The sequence below is a fragment of the Thamnophis sirtalis genome, unplaced genomic scaffold (genome assembly GCF_051295495.1).
Source record: "Thamnophis sirtalis isolate CommonGarterSnake01/CBP01778 unplaced genomic scaffold, rThaSir2_p1.2 scaffold_4, whole genome shotgun sequence".
NCBI classification, from domain to species: Eukaryota; Metazoa; Chordata; class Lepidosauria; order Squamata; family Natricidae; genus Thamnophis; species Thamnophis sirtalis.
Genome location: NW_028261384.1, coordinates 92,136,730 through 92,157,936, shown reverse-complemented (window position 1 = coordinate 92,157,936; position 21,207 = coordinate 92,136,730). Strand labels below are relative to the sequence as shown.

Below are 21,207 nucleotides of genomic sequence, written 5' to 3'. Positions count from 1 at the left end.
TGCAAGATGAACGACTATATAAATTTTAAAAAGGAACTGACTGAGTACTTATTATCAGCTGATGTGGAAAAGTTGCATATAAATCCCACAGAAAAGAGATCACACAGAGCTACACACATAACACATTCCTAAAACTTTACCAGTATAATTTTTAAACCGTCTAGTTTCCTCCATAGCTGATATCAGTTCTTTAACATCCACGGTCTCACCAGCTACTGAAAGAAAAAAGAAAGGAAACCATTAAATGTTATCAGACCAACCAAATGTGCTGTTAATATTGTTGCAGCATAATGAACAATAGATAATAACATCACATAAAATGGAAGATTGCCTGCCATGTGTGTTACAGTCAGGAAATCAGCTCAGAAATACAGGAAAGGCAGAAGTTTAAAAATATACAATATATGTATTATTTTCACCAGAAGTAGTTTAATAAAGGGTTAGATCAGGGGTCTCCAACCATGGTAACTTTAAGACTTGTGGACTTCAACTCCTCAGCTTTGCTGACTGAGGAATTCTGGGAATTGAAGTCCATAAGTCTTAACGTTGCCAAGGTTGGAGACCCCTGGGTTAGATGATAACCCATATTCCTTGGCCAGGAATTTCTAAGAAAGTGTAAATGATCAAATGAAGCAAAGGGGAATCTAGGAAGTTACAATCTACCCCCACTCCCCAAAAAACCCAGGGTATGCCCAACAGTGCAGGTGTGATGCCACTGGAAACCTATTTCCAAATGGAAACTCAAACTCACTTGGTTATTTCCATTTCTATGCCATCAATTCCTGAGTTTCAACATCATCAAATAGTCACATGAAGGGCAGAGGAAACAGAATCAAAATGCTACAGGGAGAAAATAGCTCACTATTCCTCAGAAACTCTTCAGAACAAGAGCAACACAATTTTGAGCCACCAGACTTTTCCAAGGTTATATCCTACAGATATCTTGGATTTTGTTGTTATTTTTCCTTTGCTAGCTAGCATTGTACTAATTTTAAATTTCTTTTATCCTCTTGGGGTCAGGGCAAAGGCCAAAAGGCTTTTTAGGTTGGTGGACCTGCTTGGAACATGGAGAGCATGATGAAGATAAAGGTAAAGGTTCCCCTCATACATATGTGGTAGTCGTTCCTGGTTTTAGGGGGCAGTGGTTTCAAAGCCAAAGAGCCAGCACTATCTGAAGACATCTCCGTGGTCATATGGCTGGCATGACTAAATGCCAAAGGTGCACGGAATGCTGTTACCTTCCCACCAAAGGTGGATCCTATTTTTCTACTTGCATTTTTACATGCTTTCGAACTGCTAGGTTGGCAGAAGCTGGGACAAGTAATGGGAGCTTACTCCATATGCGACATTAGGGATTCGAACCGCTGAACTGCCGACCTTTTTGATTGAGAAGCTCAGCATCTTAGTCACTGAGCCACTGCATCGCATGATGCAGATACTCTCACCCAATTGATGGAAAGTACATTGTCATTCAGAAAAAGGCCATTGTGGGAATGGGAACATGAGGAGGTTTCTGCCTACCACCAGCATCTTTAACACTGCAGGATAGGGTTAGTTTACACCAGAGGTGAAATTCAATTTTTTTTATTACCAGTTCTGTGGGTGTGGCTGGTGGGCATGGCAGGAGAAGGATACTGCAAAATCTCCAATCCCACCCCAGTCTGAGGCCAGGCAGAGGTATTATTTGCCAGTTCTCCGAACTATTCAAACTTTCCGCTACTGCTTCTCTCTCTCTTTCTCTCTCTCTCTTTCTCTCTCTCTCTGTCTGTCTCTTTCTGTGTGTGTGTGTGTGTGTGTGTGCGCACGCGCGTGCGCGTGAGCGCGCAAAGACTCTGGCAGATCAAGAAAATGTTTATAAGCAATTAGTTCCTTTGCGAGGTGACTTGGAATTCCAGTATTAAAGAAGGGCCCAAAATATACATAAATCTACCATGCCTATGCACAATTGATCAAATCAGTTGATCCATAATTATTTTTCCATGTATTCCAACACCAACTTTTGAAAGGATTATTTGAACTCTAGTTTCCATAGAAGATTCCTGCCAAACTCCTTCTTCTGAGCAAGATTTTGGGCAGGTATTCCCCAAAACAGGAGGAGCAAAATTCTCACCAGAATCTGACAAAGTCTCAGTGGCCTGCTTTAATTCTGACTTGGTTAAATGAATTCCAATATTATTGAAGGAGGTCTCCACTTCAGAAACATTCAGCTCTATTTCCTTGAACTGGTTAATAATCTCAATGATACAATTCAGAACTATGAAGAGGGCAGAGGGAGAAATAAGATTAGATTTCTTAAAAATATTTCCTTTTCTATCACTGGCTTACTGCATTTTTCCTATGATATTGTCTCATATCACTGTATGTATTTTATACCCACTAAAATTTAAACCCAACAATTCATATTTCACACAGATGAATTCTATAACTGCAGAGAGCCAAAGAGATAATAACGTAAGAATTACACAGCAACAGATTTTTAGCTTGGGACACAGCAAAAATATTAAAAAGACTCTTAGACAGGCTTCTCCTTAATTTCTAAGTTTTAAGAGGGAGGAAAGGAAAAACATATTTAGGCTTCCAAAATTCTGTTACTTCTGTTACAAGTAAAATAGGGTTCAGTGATTTTTGAAAAGGCTGTTTTCTGACCTGTTCTATCTAAAAAAGCCTGGCAATAATAATTAGGATTTATGCAGCTAAACATGTTACATGTACATGACATAAGATACTATTCGATTGAATTTTTTTTTAATCATCTGTCCTAGTTTACTTGTGCCTAACACATGTCATTAAATCTTTCCTGGTTTATTTATGCTTATAACAATTAATTAAGATTCAACAGTCAAGAATACCACTTCCAATTTTGGAATTAATCTTGCCTTCTCTTGGGCATATTTCAAAGAAGTCTATGCTTTAGATTCAAAAACAAAATCTATTTTCAGATTCCATGCTGATGATAATCATAGAGTGCAAGTTCTGCAAAAACTTCATCCAAGATCAGAGGTATATGTGACCATGAGGCCTTATTCATCTTAAATTTTCAAACCGATAGAGGCACAAGTTGGAAGAAGATATGACATTTTCAACAACATCCAGAGAAGCAGTGGTCTTCATATTCACTCAAAACTTTCAGAAACAAGATAACTTTGTCAATAAACTCAGATGCTAAAACTGACCACTAAAGTGTGACAGCACCCAACCACCATTACTTGATTTGTGTTCCTCATTAGTGTGACTCAAAAGTCTGCACACTAGTTTGCATTGTCAGAAATATATTTTGTGCCATCATGTCAATGTAACTTTTAACAGCCATGTTGATAGATCTTCTCTAGGAAGATCTGTACCAGTTTGGTCCTTTTTGTTCTGCACAGATGCCCCCTATCACCATTGTAGTAGATTTCATCCATTTTACTAGTGGTCATTCTCTTTTTCTCCCTTCCACCATTCCCAGTATTATAGTCTTCTTAAGAATTGGTAAAATAAAAAATGACTGTCTTTTAGGAAAGCAGTGAAAATCTAGCTTTCCCCTAGATGTTGATGAAGCTGGCATAGAGTTATTGGTGAGAATAATGATAATATACTTTATTCATTAAACATGAAACTCAGTCAACTGAACATTAAAAATGCATCACAAATACCATTGACTGGTGCTAATGGTTGATACGGGTTGCTGCCAGCATCCGAGGTATCAACCAAGTATCTTCTTAAAATATACAATGTTCCAAGCAGTGCAGTTTTTTCCAGTTCCACTGATGTTATTGTGGGAAGCTGCAATTTGTTGATGTATCTTCTTCTTCTTCTTCTTCTTCTTCTTCTTCTTCTTCTTCTTCTTCTTCTTCTTCTTCTTCTTCTTCTTCTTCTTCTTCTTCTTCTTCTTCTCCTCCTCCTCCTCCTCCTCCTCCTCCTCCTCATCATCATCATCATTATCATCATTATCGCAACAAAATTCATTGTTTTAAATGGACTCTTTAGTATATTGTGTTTCTATTTTTTCACTATTCAATGTTCCCCTTCTGGGAAGCTATATAAGTTTAATAAATAAAAAAGGTGGATTACACTAGTGGTATGGCCACTCAATACCATTTTTACTTTGCTATTTCTATCAAAGAAATAACCTTTCAACTCACTCACCTTCAACGTCTGAAAAACGTTGTAGTTTGAAAATCTTCTCTATGACTTGCTCAATGTCAGCTTTTCCTTCTCCTGAAAAATGAATACAGTTAATCTAAAAATTTTCCCTCTTATTTATGATGGGAGAATAATGAAATTCCCACAGTAGTGGAGTGGATAAAATTATTTCAGAACTGGCAGAACTGGTGAAAGTTACCAATTTGGTCAGAGAACAAACAACAGAAACTGTTTGGAAACTTTATATTGACCTTTTGCTGAAAGAAAAATAAATAAATTGGTATTTATGGATTTGAAAATTAAGAAATATGTAGATTAAGCAAGAACTAAGGAAATTTATAAAATATTTAATCTATAAGTGACTTCCAACCTTCTTTCAAATTGATAATTACATTCTTATTGTCCATCTTCCTTAAGAGGGAAGATGGACAATAAGAATGTAATTATCAATTTGAAAGAAGGTTGGAAGTCACTTATAGATTTCTTATTTCTTGCACTTTTCTGTTTTTTCTTTTTCTCCTTTTTCATTTGTCTTTTATGTCTGTTATGAAATCCATACAATTATAAATAAATATATTTTTCTTTATATATTTGGTTCATAGGTGGTTATCTTATCTATACATATGTGATGAGATCGATATCCAATGGCATCCACAAGTGAGAGTCAATGGGGGTTAATGTCAGGCACAAAACACTAGGTATAAGTGGAGATTCAATTAAAGTAATTTATTGCTGAAAGCCTATGTACAGGAATCTTCTCAACTAGTGATTGTTAATTGCTTAGAGTTAGATAAGGGCTAATGACTCTTAAGGTGAACTGGACTTAGTTTTCTGAACTCTAAATTCATTTCCCCCTTTCACTATCCCCAAGTTCTCCATTCCTTTTCCTACTGTTAAGTAACAAAAATATCATCTTGGCATTGTAATGTGAAAATCCAAACATCTAAAACCTTTCTATAATGAGTCAGAAAGAGTCAACAATGCTGGGATATTAAAAAAAGTCCAGAAGACAATGATGAATACTTTCTGTATGTTTATAGAAAACTATATGAATGTATCCATATAATCGTCAAGAGATTACTTGGGTTACAGAAATCTTTACCTTAAGAGAGATACTTTTTGAAGAGATTACTGCTAGAATCTGAGAAGAGTGCTTCCAGCAGTACTTACCGTCAGCTGAAATCATCTGAATTAGATCTTCAAACTCCTCTGGGTATAAATGAATGCCCATCTTCTGAAGGGTGGTTTTGAGGTCCTTCAGAGAAATTTTCTTCTCTTTAATATTGTTGATTACTTGAATGGTATCTTTCATCACTGAGGGGTAAGACAAATTTACATTTTATTTTAGGGAGTTATCAGTAAATATACCTACTGTATTCACTACAAACTGAATTCTGGACTTAATCACAATTCAGGAGCCTCCATATAATGAGTTGGAATACTTATATAATTCACCAGGTCCTGATTTGCATGCAGGGCAGATTGGTTTAGCATAAGGGAACCAATAGTACTGCATTTATTAGAAAGGAAAGGGACCCTTAGAAGCCCCCCCCCCCTTTGAATAATAACTAGTACAATAAGCAACACAGGAAGAATATTGACATTTTTGAATTTTGGTGTTGAAGAAGCATCCTGAGATACAAACAAATAGATCATTAAACAAATGAACCCAGAATTTTCACTTAAGGCATAAATGACCAAGTCCAAATTATCCCATTTTTGAAACAGTATGTGAAGATCTAACTTTCTGGGGAAGACTCTAATCCTGGGAAAGATGGAAGAATGTTTTGCTAAATATCATTTATATCAATATTGGAATAGTAGTATGAGGTTTAGAAATAAATAGAAGAATATCAGAAAACTATCACCTGCAAATAGTACCAGTTAATGGTCAACTAAATTACATACTACTCTGTAAATCTCCCATACTACTCTGTAAATTACATACTACTCTGTAAATCTTGTCTAATTATACAAGCCAAGGGTTCCATACAAACATTAAAAGCAATACTGAAGTAGACAACTTTGTCCAATTCTGCTAAATAATGAGGAAGGAGCAGAAAATATGCCACTCGCCATTAGCTTAGATGTGGGGAACTCATAACATTTTTATCTACTAGTTCTGCCAAAGTGGTAGTAGTTTGGAAGCCTGGGTCACTGGAACTGGCAAAAGATTTACATGTATTGAACTGGCAGTAGTGCCGGGAATAACTCGCCCCTGATGCACTACCTATATATTTTTTTCAAAGGATTTTTCAAAGGATTGTCTATCAACAAGGTTACAAATTGATCTTCATTTTTATACAAGGCTATTACATCTATAACTAACTTATTGTCTGTTGCTTGTCTAGTTTTTACAAACCCTACTTGATCATTTTTAATAACAGTAGCACTTGCTGTACACCTTTTTCTAGCACCTAAGAGCTTTGTATCAACATTAATCAGTCAAATTGGATCATAATTAGCACATTGGATATGATCCTTATCTGATTTTCATATAACTGTATTATAAGCTTGATTAAATGCCTCTGGGGATATTAAGTATCATCATACAATTCAGAGGTGGGTTCCTACCAGTTCGCACCTATTCGGTAGAACCGGTTCGTCAAATCTACCGAACCGGTTAGAAGAGGTTCCACCAGTGGACCCGGAAAGCAGGCCACACCTACAGAAGAGGTTCCAAAAATTTTTGAAACCCACCACTGATACAATTGTAGGGGGATACATACAATGTCCATGCAGTGCAAGAAATTTATTAAAATGATTGTGTAGGAAGGCTGAAAGTCTCAGCTACATCTCTATCCCTCTCTTTCTTAAAGATCAGTCTAACTTACCAGCCAGTTCTTTAAATTGGGGACTGCGGGTAAGAATTTCAATGAAGTCTTTCACAACGATTTTTCCTTTACCTGCAAGCCAAGAGAAAGATAGATGATAGATGATAGGCAGGTAGACAGATGATAGCTCCATAAATAGATAGGGCATACTTTTGAAAATAAAGGGCAAGGGGAAAGGAGGCCAATGGAAGAAATATAGGCCTTTTACACTTGAAATGTCTGGTATTAATTTAGGAGAAAAGACTTTCCTTGGACCCTAATGGAACAGGATACTTTGCCAATGTAGTAGATTGTCATGCAGTAATAAACCAGACAAATAAAAAAGCCATTGAATGTTTGTGGCATTTTTCAATGCCTGCAGATTTTACAAGGGCACTTAATCTTAAGTATTCTTAGCTGGGCTTTGTTGCCTTTTACTACATATGAATCAGTGGAGGAGGAGGAGGAGGAGGAGGAGGAGTGAAGTGTAGAACAGGAATAAATTTAGTATTTTTTACCATGTCAGTTGATTCTTGGAAATAGAAGTATAAGAAGTAGAAATGGAAAAAAACTGTTATTGAGCACACAAAGTTGTGAAAACGTTAGTAGTGCAAGGAAACCATAAATTCACTGGGCTTTGGTTTCACCTATAAAAAGGACCACCCTTCAGGGAGGAAGAGGTTCTCAACACATGTGAAGCTTTGAAGCATTTATCCGTGAAATTAATAATAGTATAGGGAAAATACCCAGGCCCACCCTCTAAATTTTTAACAATGTAATAGAAAAACCTTAATCATTAATATTAGAATGGGTTGAGGGCTACTTTCTGGGATGCCGACATTTGGGATTATGTCATTGTCACCTTAGACGCTTGTGTAGAACAATTCAATAGTTCTTTGTTACAGGTAAACTTTGTTTAAGGACTGCTCCATTTAGTGTTTGTTCAAAGTTTACAATGGTACTGAAAAAATAATTTTATGACCAGTCCTTGCACTGACAACTGTCACAGTGTCCCTGTAGTCATATAATTAAAATTTGAACATTTCAGAACCATAGGATATTTAAAACCATTGCAGTGTCCCACAGGCATGTGATTGACATTTGTGCACTTCATAGCTGGTTTCCAACAAGCAAAAACAATGGAGAAGCCAGCAATAAAATCACACAGGAGGTCTTACCTAATGAACAAGGCAGAAGTAAGCCCATTGCAATCATATAATGTCATGCTTAATGATTTTAGTGATGGAGTTGCCAGTACCAACTATGGTACTATCTATACAATGTCTGCTGGCTGTTCCCGTGATATGGATGAAAAATACTTTATTTTGTACTCACTGTCAATAGCAACCTGTTTTAGGGCTTCTTCTAATGCATTTTCCTTTAGCTGGATACCCATATTTCTAATAAAGGAAGGAAGATCATGCAGAACCATCTTGTTTTCTTCTATCTTGTTGATGGCTCGAGTGGTGTGGTTCAAAACTGTGAAATTGCAAACATGTCCAACTCTTGTCACTAAATGCTATCTATGCTGCCACCAAAGATGCAGAATGAAAATTGAAGAGAGCATGAACAATTGATAAAAATCTTTCAGTTTTGCTGGCTAAGAATCAGAGGAGCAATTTCTTTTGGTGAAGTGAGCCATTTCTCAGTTTATGTTGTCCCAGATCCATCAAGATGTACAATTCACTTGCTATATTCTGTCTTATCTGAAATGTGAGTTTCCAGCTCTTTCTCATCCTGAGAAAATATTACTTTTTTTTTCTTCCCTCAAGGAGTGTCCTTTATAGAAATTTCACTCTGATAGTGGCACCCTACACTGGAGGTGGATGATGGGTGGGTAAGAGAAAAGACCCCACTACTGTGCTGTCTGACCCCAAGGTTTTTGGTCTTTATTTAATTCTTACTTATTTCACTCTTTCATATTTATCTTTTTTCATTTTGTAAGCCACCCGGAGATGTTTCAACAGTGAGATGGGTGGCATATAAATTAATTAGATAAATAAATTTCTGCAGACATTCTGTTTTTCTCATTTTTGGCAGCTGCTACTATCTCCTACCTTCATGCTTGCTTTGGAATGAGGGTACAAAGATATAACTCTAAAATTACTCTTATAAAAAATCAAGAGGAGAGAGAGAAAGAGAGGGAGTGGCTGCTACTAATGACAATCACCATTGAGAAATTGTTGGAAAATCTTCCAGCAGAAAGGTGAGTTAAAAACATTGTGGTCTAACAATTTGTGGAATTTTAAGAGGCATGAAGCTCTAGTGCTTTTGATAAGTTAGAAGTTTTGTGTTATATTGATCTAAAAATACCTTTTTGACCTGGAAATTCTTTTCTCATGTTAGAATTCTAATGTGATGAGGACTCCGAACTCTTGGAGCTGAAACATAACTCTTCTAATTTTTTAGATCAAGAGCATTTACATTATTTGATGACATATCATTGTGGTGGATTGAAAAAGTCAAGAGGCTGCAACTGTTCACTCACTGCCACTCATCTTTATGGGTGTCACCTGGAGTAGGTTTCAATCACATGGTCATAGCCATTATCTTGACTTTTGCCACCCTGCCTTGTGGATGCACTAGAGCAGGATAAAACTCTACCTGGTCTGGTTTTAGGTTTAAGCGAGTACAAAAATGGAGACTGAACTGAAAATCTACCATATCCCTCCCCAGGCTTGAAAATAGTGTTTTGGTTTACTCACTTGCAAATTCACTCAAGAAATACATTTTCTCCATTTCGGATATGAAGCTGTTGAAATTCACTGTCCCGTCTTCTGCAATGCCAATTTGCAAACATGTTACAAGCACTCATTTACTGGGATTTATACATAATACGGTTGATCTTTAGAGGAGGTTGAAGCAAATGTGGGTCTCCAAGTGATTACTAGATTCTAAACTGTATCAATCTAAGCCAATATGAAAACAAGTCATAAACTTTGGGAACTGCAATCCAATGTTATCTGGAGAAGTAAGGTTTCCTAACTCTATATTGGTCAAGGGTATTTATAACCACATGTAAAAGTTTAGCCCCACCCTCTGTCCTGACAAATTCTATACATCAATGAATCTGGAAATAAACTAATATAACCTCAATAATAGGCTATATGTTAAATATAACGTTGTGCAAATTTGATTGTACCTTACCATATAAGAGCAGTTCTTTACTGATTCAAAATAAGGCGTGTTCACTTTCCTGCTTAATATTTGTAACAACTCCTTTGGCAGAAATTATAACTTCCAATCAATTTTCTGTAGTTCTTCTATTCTTGCTTTGGATTGTTTCCCACTCTTCCTTGTGGAACTTTTCTTGCTAAGAAATATTTTTATGTCTCCATGCATGGTCATATTTGAGATCTCCCTAGATATTTTTTTAATAATATACAAGTTTGGGAACTGAAAAGATCCTCCATAAACCATTTCTTTCCTGTAAGTTCTTCGTGGTTGATTTGGTCAGATCGTTTTGTTGAAATACCCAGTTTCTTTCTATCTTCAGTTTCTTCAGCAACAGTAAACAATAGCTTCTATAATATGTCAATATTTAGTTGAATCCATTATTATTTTAATGCCTGTACAATATTGGTTGTACTATTGGCTCTTGATACCTCCAAAGTATGATAAAACCACTTTATATTTTACAGTTGTCAAGGTATCCCTTTTCTGCAAATGCTTCACTTTTATTTCTCCAAATACATCTTGTGTAATTGTGTCAAATAGTTCAGTTTTGCTATATCATTCCAAAAACACTTTGTCTCAAAACATTTTGAGCTTATCAAGATTTTCTTTTCCATTCATTACACAATGGCTTTTGGAGTCAGGTTGGCAAAAAGGTTCCAATAACTCTCTGACACAAATTATTATTGTATAAGTAATATTATATTGTGAATCTATGGAAATCTCAGTATCACATACATTTTTCAGTTGGTCATTTGCAATGATCTCTGGGTCCTGTTTTGCAGCTACGACAATGTGGAGATGAGATTCTAGCAGAAATTTTCTTGGTCTTTCAGATGGAGCCTTTTCATTAGTTGTTTCTTGTAACTTCATTATTATTATTATACAATTGTATCACAGCGGCCAGTTGTTTCGCCGGATTTGGCAAACCCAGGGGCCTAGGACGTCGTAACGTATTTTCGTAATATGCGTGCAGATCCAAGCAGTGCGGCTTTTTGCATTTGACTGATGGTGATTTTGTCAATTTTTAATTGTTTTAAATGTAATTCCAGTGCTTTTAGAATAGCACCCAGTGTGCCAATTACCACTGGAATTACCACTGCTGGTTTGTGCCATAGTCGTTGAATTTCGATTTTTAAGTCCTGGTATTTTGCGATTTTTTCATGTTCCTTCTCGGCGACCCTGCTATCACCTGGTATTGCGATGTCTATGATTGTGACCTTATTTTTCTCAACCAGTGTGATGTCTGGTGTATTATGCGCCAGTATTTTGTCCGTTTGTATACGGAAATCCCACAAGATCTTGACCATCTGATTTTCGGTGACTTTTTCAGGCTGATGTTCCCACCAGTTTGTTGCTGATTTAATATTATAATTTTTGCACAAATTCCAATGGATCATTTGTGCTACTGAATTGTGCCGTAATTTATAATCAGTCTGTGCGATTTTTTTACAGCAGCTGAGTATGTGATCAACAGTTTCATCAGCTTCTTTGCAAAGTCTGCATTTGGCATCATCAGAGGATTTTTCGATTTTGGCCTTAATGGCATTTGTGCGGATAGCTTGTTCTTGCGCAGCCAGGATTAGTGACTCTGTTTCTTATTCTTATATTATATATAATAATATTATTATTATATTATATTATATTATTATTATTTTGTTGTTGTGATGGTTGTTGTTGTTGTTGTTGTTGTTGTTGTTGTTATACTTTATTCATTAAACATGAAACCCAGTCAAAAATGCATCACAAATACCATTGACTGGTGCTAATGGTTGATACTGGTTATTATTATTATCAAATGCTCAGAAAACTATTCAGAATACAATACAATACAATAGCAGAGTTGGAAGGGACCTTGGAGGTCTTCTAGGCCAACCCCCTGCCTATGCATGAAACCCTATACCGTTTCAGACAAATGGTTATCCAACATCTTCTTAAAGACTTCCAGTGTTGGGGCATTCACAACTTCTGGAGGCAAGCTGTTCCACTGATTAACCGTTAATTAACCATTCTAACTGTCAAAGAGAGCTGTGATACGTGGAAATAGATCCAACAACAATCACAACCTAAAATATTAGATTGGGTATACTGGTTTATCTCTGGAATGGCTTCATCTGCCTAAACATAGGCTATTTGGGGGTCACCTTTACAACTTTGCAATAAAAAGGGTAGCAGTGAAATTTACTGGTTATTATGGTATGGTATAATTCAGCAGTGGGATTCAAATTTTTTTACTACCTGTTCTGTGGGTGTGGCTTGGTGGGCGTGGCAGGGGAAGGATACTGTAAAATTCCATTCCCTCCCCACTCCAGGGGAAGGTTACTACAAAATCCCCATTCCCTCCTGATCAGATGGGACTTGGGAGGCAGAGAATAGATGGAGGTGGGGCCAGTCAGTGGTGGTATTTAGTGGTTCTCTGAACTACTCAAAATTTCCACTACCGGTTCTCCAGAATTGATCAGAACCTGCTGAATACCACCTCTGGTATGAGTCTGATGCTAGAAGAATAGCTTCTTTAGTTAAAAATATAGCCTTTTTTTTTTTTTACAAATTCACACAAAAGCAATGATTATATAAGGCTTCTGCTGTTACTCTTGGGCCAGATCAGAATAAAGATGTAACTCCAAAAGAACTGAAAAGACTCACTTGCTGTATCTACATTCTGTAGTATTTCCTGGAATTCTGTGTCACTCATGCCGATTCCCAGTTTGTTCAGGATGGAGTACAGATCATCACTTTCTATGCTATCTTCCGTAAGCATTTGGATGTCATCAAAGATACTCTGAAAGGCTGAAAAGACATGCCAGTTTGGGGCAAAATACATGTTGCATAGAGACAGTAGTGGGTTTCAAAAATTTTTAGAACCTCTTGGCCTGTTTCGTGGGAGTGGCTTGCCAGCCATGTGATTGGGTAGGAGTAGCTTGCCAGCCATGTGACTGGGTGGGCATGGCCAACTTGTAAAATGTGGTGAAACTCACTTAACAATGCTCTTGCTTAGCAACCAAAATGTTGGCTCAGGAATTCTGGCATTGAAGGGTGCAAGTCTTAAAGCTGTCAAGTTACAAGACCCTTGCACCCCTAACCCTTTAGAAAAAAAACCAGGGGTGTTCAAACTTGACAGCTTTAAGACTTGTGAACTTCAACTCCTGGAATTCCTCCTCTCGCTCTTCATCTTGATGATGTTCGGATGGGTGGGGGGAGGGAGCTGGAACCAGTTCTAAACAGCATTGTAGATTTGTGGAACCTCTTCTATAGAAGAGGTTAGAACTGGCAGGAACCCACCCCTGCATAGAGATGTGTGTTGAAACGATTGGAAATTTCTGATGTATCATATTAACTCTCTTATATTGGTACTTTCTGAATTTGTAGTTGGAAGCTGAACCTTAGAGAGAGATAAAGGAACGGAGAGTCCATGACTTGGGTGGAAGATGCAGGCAACTAACCAACAAGACAATGCTGATTTCAACTACTTTAGTAAAACAGATGGAAAAAACTTAAATACATGGATTAATTCTTATAGTCATTTCAGCAGAAAGCACTCAGAAACAGATTTAACTGCAATTGCTCAGGCTGACTAGGATGTACGGAACCTCATTGCTGCTAACTCTTCTTGTTCTTGCTTCTTATATTACAACAAAAGACTATTGCACAGAAAGGAAGCAATTAGACATTCCTCTTCAATTGATAACATCTAGTACAGGGGTGTCAAACTTGCAGCCCACAGGCCGGATGTGTGAAACGTTGGCCACGTCCACCCCCATTTTGCCAAAGGGGGGGGGGGAAGTCGCAATATGTCATGCGATGACAATGTGACAATGCAAGTTTGACACCCCTGACCTAGTAGACTTTGCTTTTGAATTATTATTTAAAAACAAGAGAAACAACAAATGAAAAAAGTCAGAATCCACATCTGGTAGCCTGCAAATTACACACCTATCAATTATTTCAGGTGGCCACAATCAATGCTTCATGGGACATTAGGATGACAAGGTAAAAAGCATCTGGTCTCATTTTTTCCAGTAGCATCTGACTTTTATGTAACCTACTAAACTTAGATCAGCATAGGAACTTAAGCAGCAGAGACTCATTGGAAACAATGACCATCATGCATTAAATTCAAAAATCAGACATTAGTGGCTTTTTCAAATAGTCCTCTCCCCCAATGTCTGTGCATAGGCCATGATGACAATCTCCAGGACGATTATGGATGCATATATCTTTATGACTTGCTCCTATCACTTCATATAAAGCAAAAGTAGATCTTTCATTTGAATATGATTCGGTACATGGTCAACTTTTTTTCTCTGATGGAAAAAGATCCGTGTGTGTGTGTGTGTGTGTGTGTGTGTGTGTGTGTGTGTAGAGAGCAGCATTTCCCAGCCTTGGCAATCTTAAGATAGGTGGACTTGATGCTAGCTGGAGAATTCTGGGAATTGAAATTCATACATCTTAGGTTGCCAAGATTGGGAAACACTGGGTTTGTTTTTTAAAAAAATAAAATAAAATAATAATGCTGAAAACCAACTAAGCAAGATGCTATAAACAAGCCAGATTTGTTGTTTGGCATGGTAGCTGAGCCAGCCAGTATCAAATCTGGATGTTAGACATCTTTCTGTTCTCTGGCTCATGGTTTGAAAATAGAAAGTTTCAACTTAGGCCTCCTTTCTTCTGCTTTGACAAACTTTCCAATAACCTGACCAAACAAAAATGTATCTGACATGAAAGAAAAACCCTCATTCCTAAATGCATGTTTAGCCTCTGGTTCATCCCACTAGGGAGCGGGTTTCACTGTTGATTTCTTAGTCTTTCTCTTAAGCATAATAAAAGCTGGTCACTTGCCCCAAGCCTATTGAGAGCACCAATCATGTTGGGATATGAAGAATCTAGCAGAGTACTTTGGACAAGTTTGTGCTTTCTATGTGAGATAAGCAGCATTCCACACAACAGATGCTCACTTTGCTGCCATCATAGTGACTGCTTACCATCCGAATGCTTGGTCATGTCCTACTCACTGTCATTAAAAGGCAGTGAGGCTGATGATAAAGGATCCTATGGCTCCAGTTCAATCCCTTCACAGGAAAGAAATCAAACAAAAAGTCTGCAAATTGCTATCTGAAGAGCTTTCCCATTTGGGCTTTCTTAAATGACTCACTAGAAATCTGAGAAAGTACAAATAATCCTCAACTTACAACCATTCGTTTGGTGACCATTTGAAGTTACAACAGCACTGGAAAAAGTGACTCACGATCATTTTTCACATTTACAACCATTGCAGCATCCCCATGGTCACTTGATCAACATTTGGATGCTTCATGTTTATGATGGTTGCAGTGCCCCAGGGTCATTGCAATCACCTTTTGCAAACTTCTAACAAGCAAAGTCAATGGGGAAACCGGATTCACTTAACCATCATATTACTAACTTAAGAACTGCAGTGATTCACTTAATAGCAGTGGCAAGAAAGATTGTAAAATAGGGAAAAAACTCAGTCAACAACTTTCTCATTTAGCAACAGAAATTTTGGGCTCAACTTTGGTCGTAAGTTGAGGACTACTTGTATCGGAGGCCAGTTAACAAAACAAGAATACAGCACAGTATGAAGTCAGTTAGCTAGGAGGAGGCAGATAAATTTTGTTAAAAAGTGTTTGGAACTTTAAAAGGTTTTTGCTCATGCATTCATAAGTTGTTCTAAGGAAGCTTTTTGCCAATGTGTTTTGGCTCAGATTCCATGATTGGAAATGTCGGATGTTGCAGTCCCAAAACATCTGAAAGATGCAAGTTGAGGAAGATTGATTTAGAGGCATCTACTTTGTTGGTCTTCATGATGGAGCATGTAGAATGTAGCCATGATAATCAAAAGCATACACTAGTTTGCACATCCTGAATGACTCAAGGTTGACTCAGCCTTCCATCTTTCTGAGGCAGGTAAAATGAGGACCAGATTGTTGGGGGCAATATGCTGCCTCTAAACCACTTATAGAGGATTGTAAAGCACTATGAAGCAGTTTATAAGTCTAAGCGCTATTGCTGTTGCTAAATTTCAGTGCTTATCCAACAAGACAATCATCAGAATTTCTTAAGGTTCAGAAGAACATAGAACATACCAACGCCATTGATCCTTTGGTTTGATGAAACAAATAAAACTGAATGGACTCATTATCCACATGAATAATCTAATACCATTATTCTTTAGTCCTCTACATCTTATGAGAAGACATCCAAGGTCTGGCCCTACCTAACATTTGGGAATGATTGCTCAAAGGAGAAAATTGCATAAATAATCCTTCATAAGACTTCTCATTGAAAAGCCTGAATATCAGAGATAAGAATATAGAAGACAAAAATGGAATATTGAATAAGTGGCCATGGTTTTAGAGAATTACAGGGGTTGTAGTTCAATACATTTGAAGCTCATTTAGAAGACTATATAGGGTAGAGCGAGTAAAAAGCAAACTGATATATGCAGCATAGTCAGGGAGAACCATTAATTTGTCAAGGATAAAGTAATGCAAAATCCTGGTAGATAATTCTAGCTCTGCAATCTTAAATAGGTCTCCACAAAAGCCTCTGACTTCAGCTGGCCCTTATGTAATCTAAAATGCATTAGGCTCACCTTTCCTCTCCCTGCCAAATCCCTAGTTGTCAAGCAGAGGAGATGCTGTGTCGTATACTAGCAGTGGTGGGATTAAAATAATTTAACAAAAGGTGCTCTGCCCTAATGACTAGCTGTGTAGGTGGGGATCGGTGGTCATGTGACTGGGTGGGCATGGCCAACTCAACATCACTCATGTCAATGGGTGCTTCACCTAGCTGTTACAATGTAATAAGTGTTTACCGGAGGGACAGTTTCTGTAAGCAGGGCAATAAAGATTAGTCTGCTTTTCTTACAGGATTAGCCTGTAAAGTGGAAAAAAAACAAAATGATATTTTTTTTTCCTAACAAATGAAATGCTTAGAAAGTTAACAACTGGTTCTCCTGAATAGGTGCAAACTGGCTGAATCCCACTGGATACTAGCTGTTTTTGGAGACAGTTCCCTGGCATTCATTAGAAGATAGATAGATATCTGACTTATTCACCACATTTCATTCATCCAAAACATGGAAGCTCAAATGTATATTACATTAAATATACAACATTTCAAAACCCACCTTCTGGAAATGATTGGTCTTCTGACTGTTCTGTATCTTCACTTTCAGCTTTTATAGCATCGGTTTCCTGTGTGTCTTCATCAAGATCTTGCTTAATTGGGAGGACTTCTTGGAAGGAAAGCTTCTTTTTCTTCTTCTTTTTCTGCTTCAGGGTTTCACTGCTAGTGCTTGTATGAGGAACTAAAGAAAGATCAGGTAGTACTGGGGGTTTTTTCAATTGCCCTCTTAACCTTGACTGTGGGGTCATCATTTTACTTTCTCCAAGTGGGAGAGTGGAACTTAATGGAAAGAGTGTGTCATGACTTGTATAGCCATATTTTGATCTAACTTTGGGCCATTCTGTGCTTTTCTTGTCCTTTTCATCCATAGAAACTGTGTCCGCTGCTTTATTGGTTTGTTTTAGCCCAACAGGTTTCTGAAATTTATTTGTTCTCTTCTGTAGGCTTTCAACAGTGATCTCTTCACTTGGTTCATGTAATCCAATCAAGTGAGCATAGCAAAGCGGTATCCCCTTATCAATGAAAATACTTCTTCTCCATTCAACTTCAGAATCATCCATAGTAGGAAAGTCTTGACAAGAGTCTCTATCCAAAATACCATACTCGTCTATTAGTAATATGCAGAAAAAAAATAATGAGATTTGCATCTGAAGGCAAAATAAGAAACCTCTATAAAAGGGCTCTCTGCACTCTTACTGTGATAACAGTAAGGTTCCTTTACATCTCCCAATTTTGTCTAAGAATCATTGCTCTTCTTTTAGCCAATTATCTCCTTCCCAATCAATGATTCATAAATAAAACATGAATCCTAAAGATAGGACATTCTAAGAACCATCAAATAAAGTTAAAAAAGTAAAGTGTACCTTCTATTTTAGTTCAGAAAATAAGTATACCATAATTTTTTGAATTTTAGAAATAATACAAATATAATTCTTTTTCATAGTAAATCAATCTTTTTCATACCAGTTTAATATAGCATCCATTGTAAATACTTACAACAACCCAAAAATAACTTGCAAGGACCAGACAGAACAGGCTAGAACCAGGGGTTCCTAAGCCCCGGGCCATCAACTAGTAGCAGCCTGTGGTCTGTTAGAAACTGTGCTGTGCAAGAGGTGGGTGAACAAGCAAAGCTACATCTGCACACGTGCAGTATCTAGATTGCCATCCTCTCCTTTCTCATCTACGGACAACAAGGTTGGAGGTCCCTGGGCTAAAACAACATCCTACTATGAACCTAATTCATGGGCTGTGGGCACTTACGCATATGTTGACTTAATAATCCTTTCACAGCAGTCAGAAATTCTGAGATGTTCAATTTCCCATCCTCTGTCAAAACAAAAAGGGGGACTTCAGGCATGTACTGTATAAAGGAACCTCTTTCCCCACATTTACTGTACAACTGTATACTTATAGTTTCCCATTAGGCAGCCCATGCTTAATTATTGATAAACTGTATCTTAGCTATCCTGAAGAATGAACGTTACAATGGAGTTGACCGAAGTCCAACTTTATTGGTTTATTGAATCGAAGTGTGTCGTCTTGGGACAATTGGTTTAATTGGGTTTTCATTAGTTGATACGTATTTGGACTTTGTAGGAATGGATATTCATTTCAGTCAAACACATATGTATCTGTTGTTACTGTGACAGAAAATAACAACTAAACAACTGATGTAAAACATTAGCTGAAAATCTCAAAACTTTCCTCCCTACTCTTCGCCATAGCTAATTTTCATCTCAATTTATAGTAAAAACTTCTATCTTCGTGATAAATGTAATAGAACGATAAAGCAAGGAAACTGGCGATGTCTCTAGTGTAGTGTTTCTCAACCTTAGCAATTTTAAACTGGAAAGACTACAATCTCAGAATCCTCCAGAGAGCAACATGTTGGAGGAGTCTGGGAATTAAAGTCCACACAAATTAAGGTTGCAAAGTTGAGAAGCACTGCTGTAGCAGTACTGGGTTCCGGATCCTGTCACAACTGGTACACTGCGAAGAGGCCAGGTATGCTCTTTGGGCACGTGCACTGTGCATGCATGTGCACACCACTGCCCAGCAACACTCAGCTGCTCCGTGGAGGTCGCGCAGGTGCTGCACGCTGTGCGCATGTGCGCAATTGGCCCATTTCCCTCAAAAAGAGGTAAGGAACGCAGGTGGGTGGGTGGACCCAATGAACCACCGTTTCAGTATGGTGGCCGCTGCTCCCACCTACCACTAGTATGCTCGTACCTGGGCGTACCACCCAGAACCCACCACTGTGCTGTACTGTTCAATTTTGATGCATACTGAAAAAGAATTTGAAACTACAGATCACATTTCCTTTGAGATGAGCTTGGATGAGCTCAGATTTTCTTTTCTAGCTCTAATAATAATCTGGTTCTTCTGCTGAAATAAAAAAAACAAAGAAATTTGACAACAACCTTGAGTTTAATATCAGATTTTATAATATTTTTAATGGTATCATCTCTTCCAAACCAGCATGCACTGAAATAGGCAGATACTTACTGTTAATTGCAGTGCGTTCTATTGTCTGCTCTATAATTAGGGGACTGAGGCTGACCCCTAAGCATGCTAAAGTTTGCTCCAGTTCTTCAAAGGCTATCATATCTTTTTTAATGGTTCGGAAAATGCGCTGAACATTTTCAAAAGCTGCGGAACATGCAAGAGAATGAAAATAGGACAATTAGAAATCCCAAATTGAAAATCACCTTAATAATTTCTGTATATTTCAATAGAGAAATATACAGAAATTTGTCTGTAAAGCTGGTGGACAGAGTGATGGGTAGAAAATAGTGCACCAAGTTATATAGAGACACAGTCTATAGATTATATTGTAGCTGTCTGTTTACATTATGGGTGTAATGTACATGACACTCACTCAACAATAGTTCAGAATTACAACGGTGCTGAACCAATGGTGTTATGGCCAGTCACTGTACTTAGAGTCCTTTCAGCATTCCTGTGGTCAGGTGATTGTAATCTGCATCCTTTCATGACAGTTTCTAAGAAGAAAGTCAATAGGGAACCCAGCAGGAAATTGGAGTCACGTGAAATCCTTGCTCAACAGTCCATACAATTCTTACTTAATGATGGCAGCTGGGATTGACAGAACTGCTGCTGTTAAGTTGTATGGAAGTTTTAACTTAAGGACATTTCTGTCCCAATTAGTGAGGACTACCTGTGTTATGGTCACAAGCTTTGGCCAAACTAATATGGTATCACAGAATGTTCATGAAAATTTCAGTAGCATGGGAATAAAACCAAGAAGAAATACTATATCAGTAAAGCATTTTTGGCCCAAACTTTTCACCGAATTCACAAGTGTTTTGGTAGTGACTTGACAACAATGATTAGCTTTCAGAACTATCCTGTAGCTAAAAGTTCACAAAATTATCTTAGTATTGACCTCAAACAATTGTCAGGTTTTTGTAAATTCACATAAAATAGTCACTTCTAATTTTTGAAGTCCTCCAGTTCATCTTAAAAGGCTAGTGACTTGATAGGTATTGATAAGGTTTAGAAAAGTCCTCAAGCATTATGGTTATCTGAGGCAAAGGACAGAATAGTGCCTTCCTTCTTGTTCAAGTTGTCTTGTTGAATTTTATTTCAGCATTAGTGACTGACAGCAGCAAGGAAACTTAAAAAAGCATAAACAAATGTAGATTTGACTCAGAGAAGGAGGAAGGACATGAGCCATTACAAAAAAGATACATGAACCTGGAGAACATAGAAAATGTGAAAAAGAAATTGAAAATAACTTCATATTAACCGTAGCCCAATGAGGAATGTTCCTTAGTAAGTACAAATGACGTCAGTTTCCTGTACATACCATCAAGATCAATGTAGAGCAAGGTGTTACGTGCAACATCCAAAAAGTCATAAAAATCCACACTGCCATATGCTATATGAAAAAGAAAGGCAAGACAAGATGGTAAGCAATGTG

General features: G+C 37.5%; 1 protein-coding gene across 1 annotated transcript in view; it reads right to left on the bottom strand.

The window, feature by feature from the left end:
* The window catches only part of LOC148045982 (uncharacterized), a 121,796-nt gene that overhangs the window by 91,625 nt on the left and 8,964 nt on the right, over positions 1-21,207 (bottom strand). Inside the window, exons 7-18 of the mRNA XM_087713393.1 lie at positions 21,094-21,165; positions 19,770-19,913; positions 18,525-18,590; positions 17,263-17,868; positions 12,759-12,902; positions 9,644-9,715; positions 8,274-8,417; positions 6,960-7,031; positions 5,296-5,439; positions 4,129-4,200; positions 2,111-2,254; positions 141-212 (exon numbers count right to left, since the gene is read on the bottom strand). Coding sequence (XP_087569519.1) covers positions 141-212; positions 2,111-2,254; positions 4,129-4,200; positions 5,296-5,439; positions 6,960-7,031; positions 8,274-8,417; positions 9,644-9,715; positions 12,759-12,902; positions 17,263-17,868; positions 18,525-18,590; positions 19,770-19,913; positions 21,094-21,165 — 1,752 coding nt within the window. The remainder of the gene's footprint in view (positions 1-140; positions 213-2,110; positions 2,255-4,128; positions 4,201-5,295; positions 5,440-6,959; positions 7,032-8,273; positions 8,418-9,643; positions 9,716-12,758; positions 12,903-17,262; positions 17,869-18,524; positions 18,591-19,769; positions 19,914-21,093; positions 21,166-21,207) is intronic.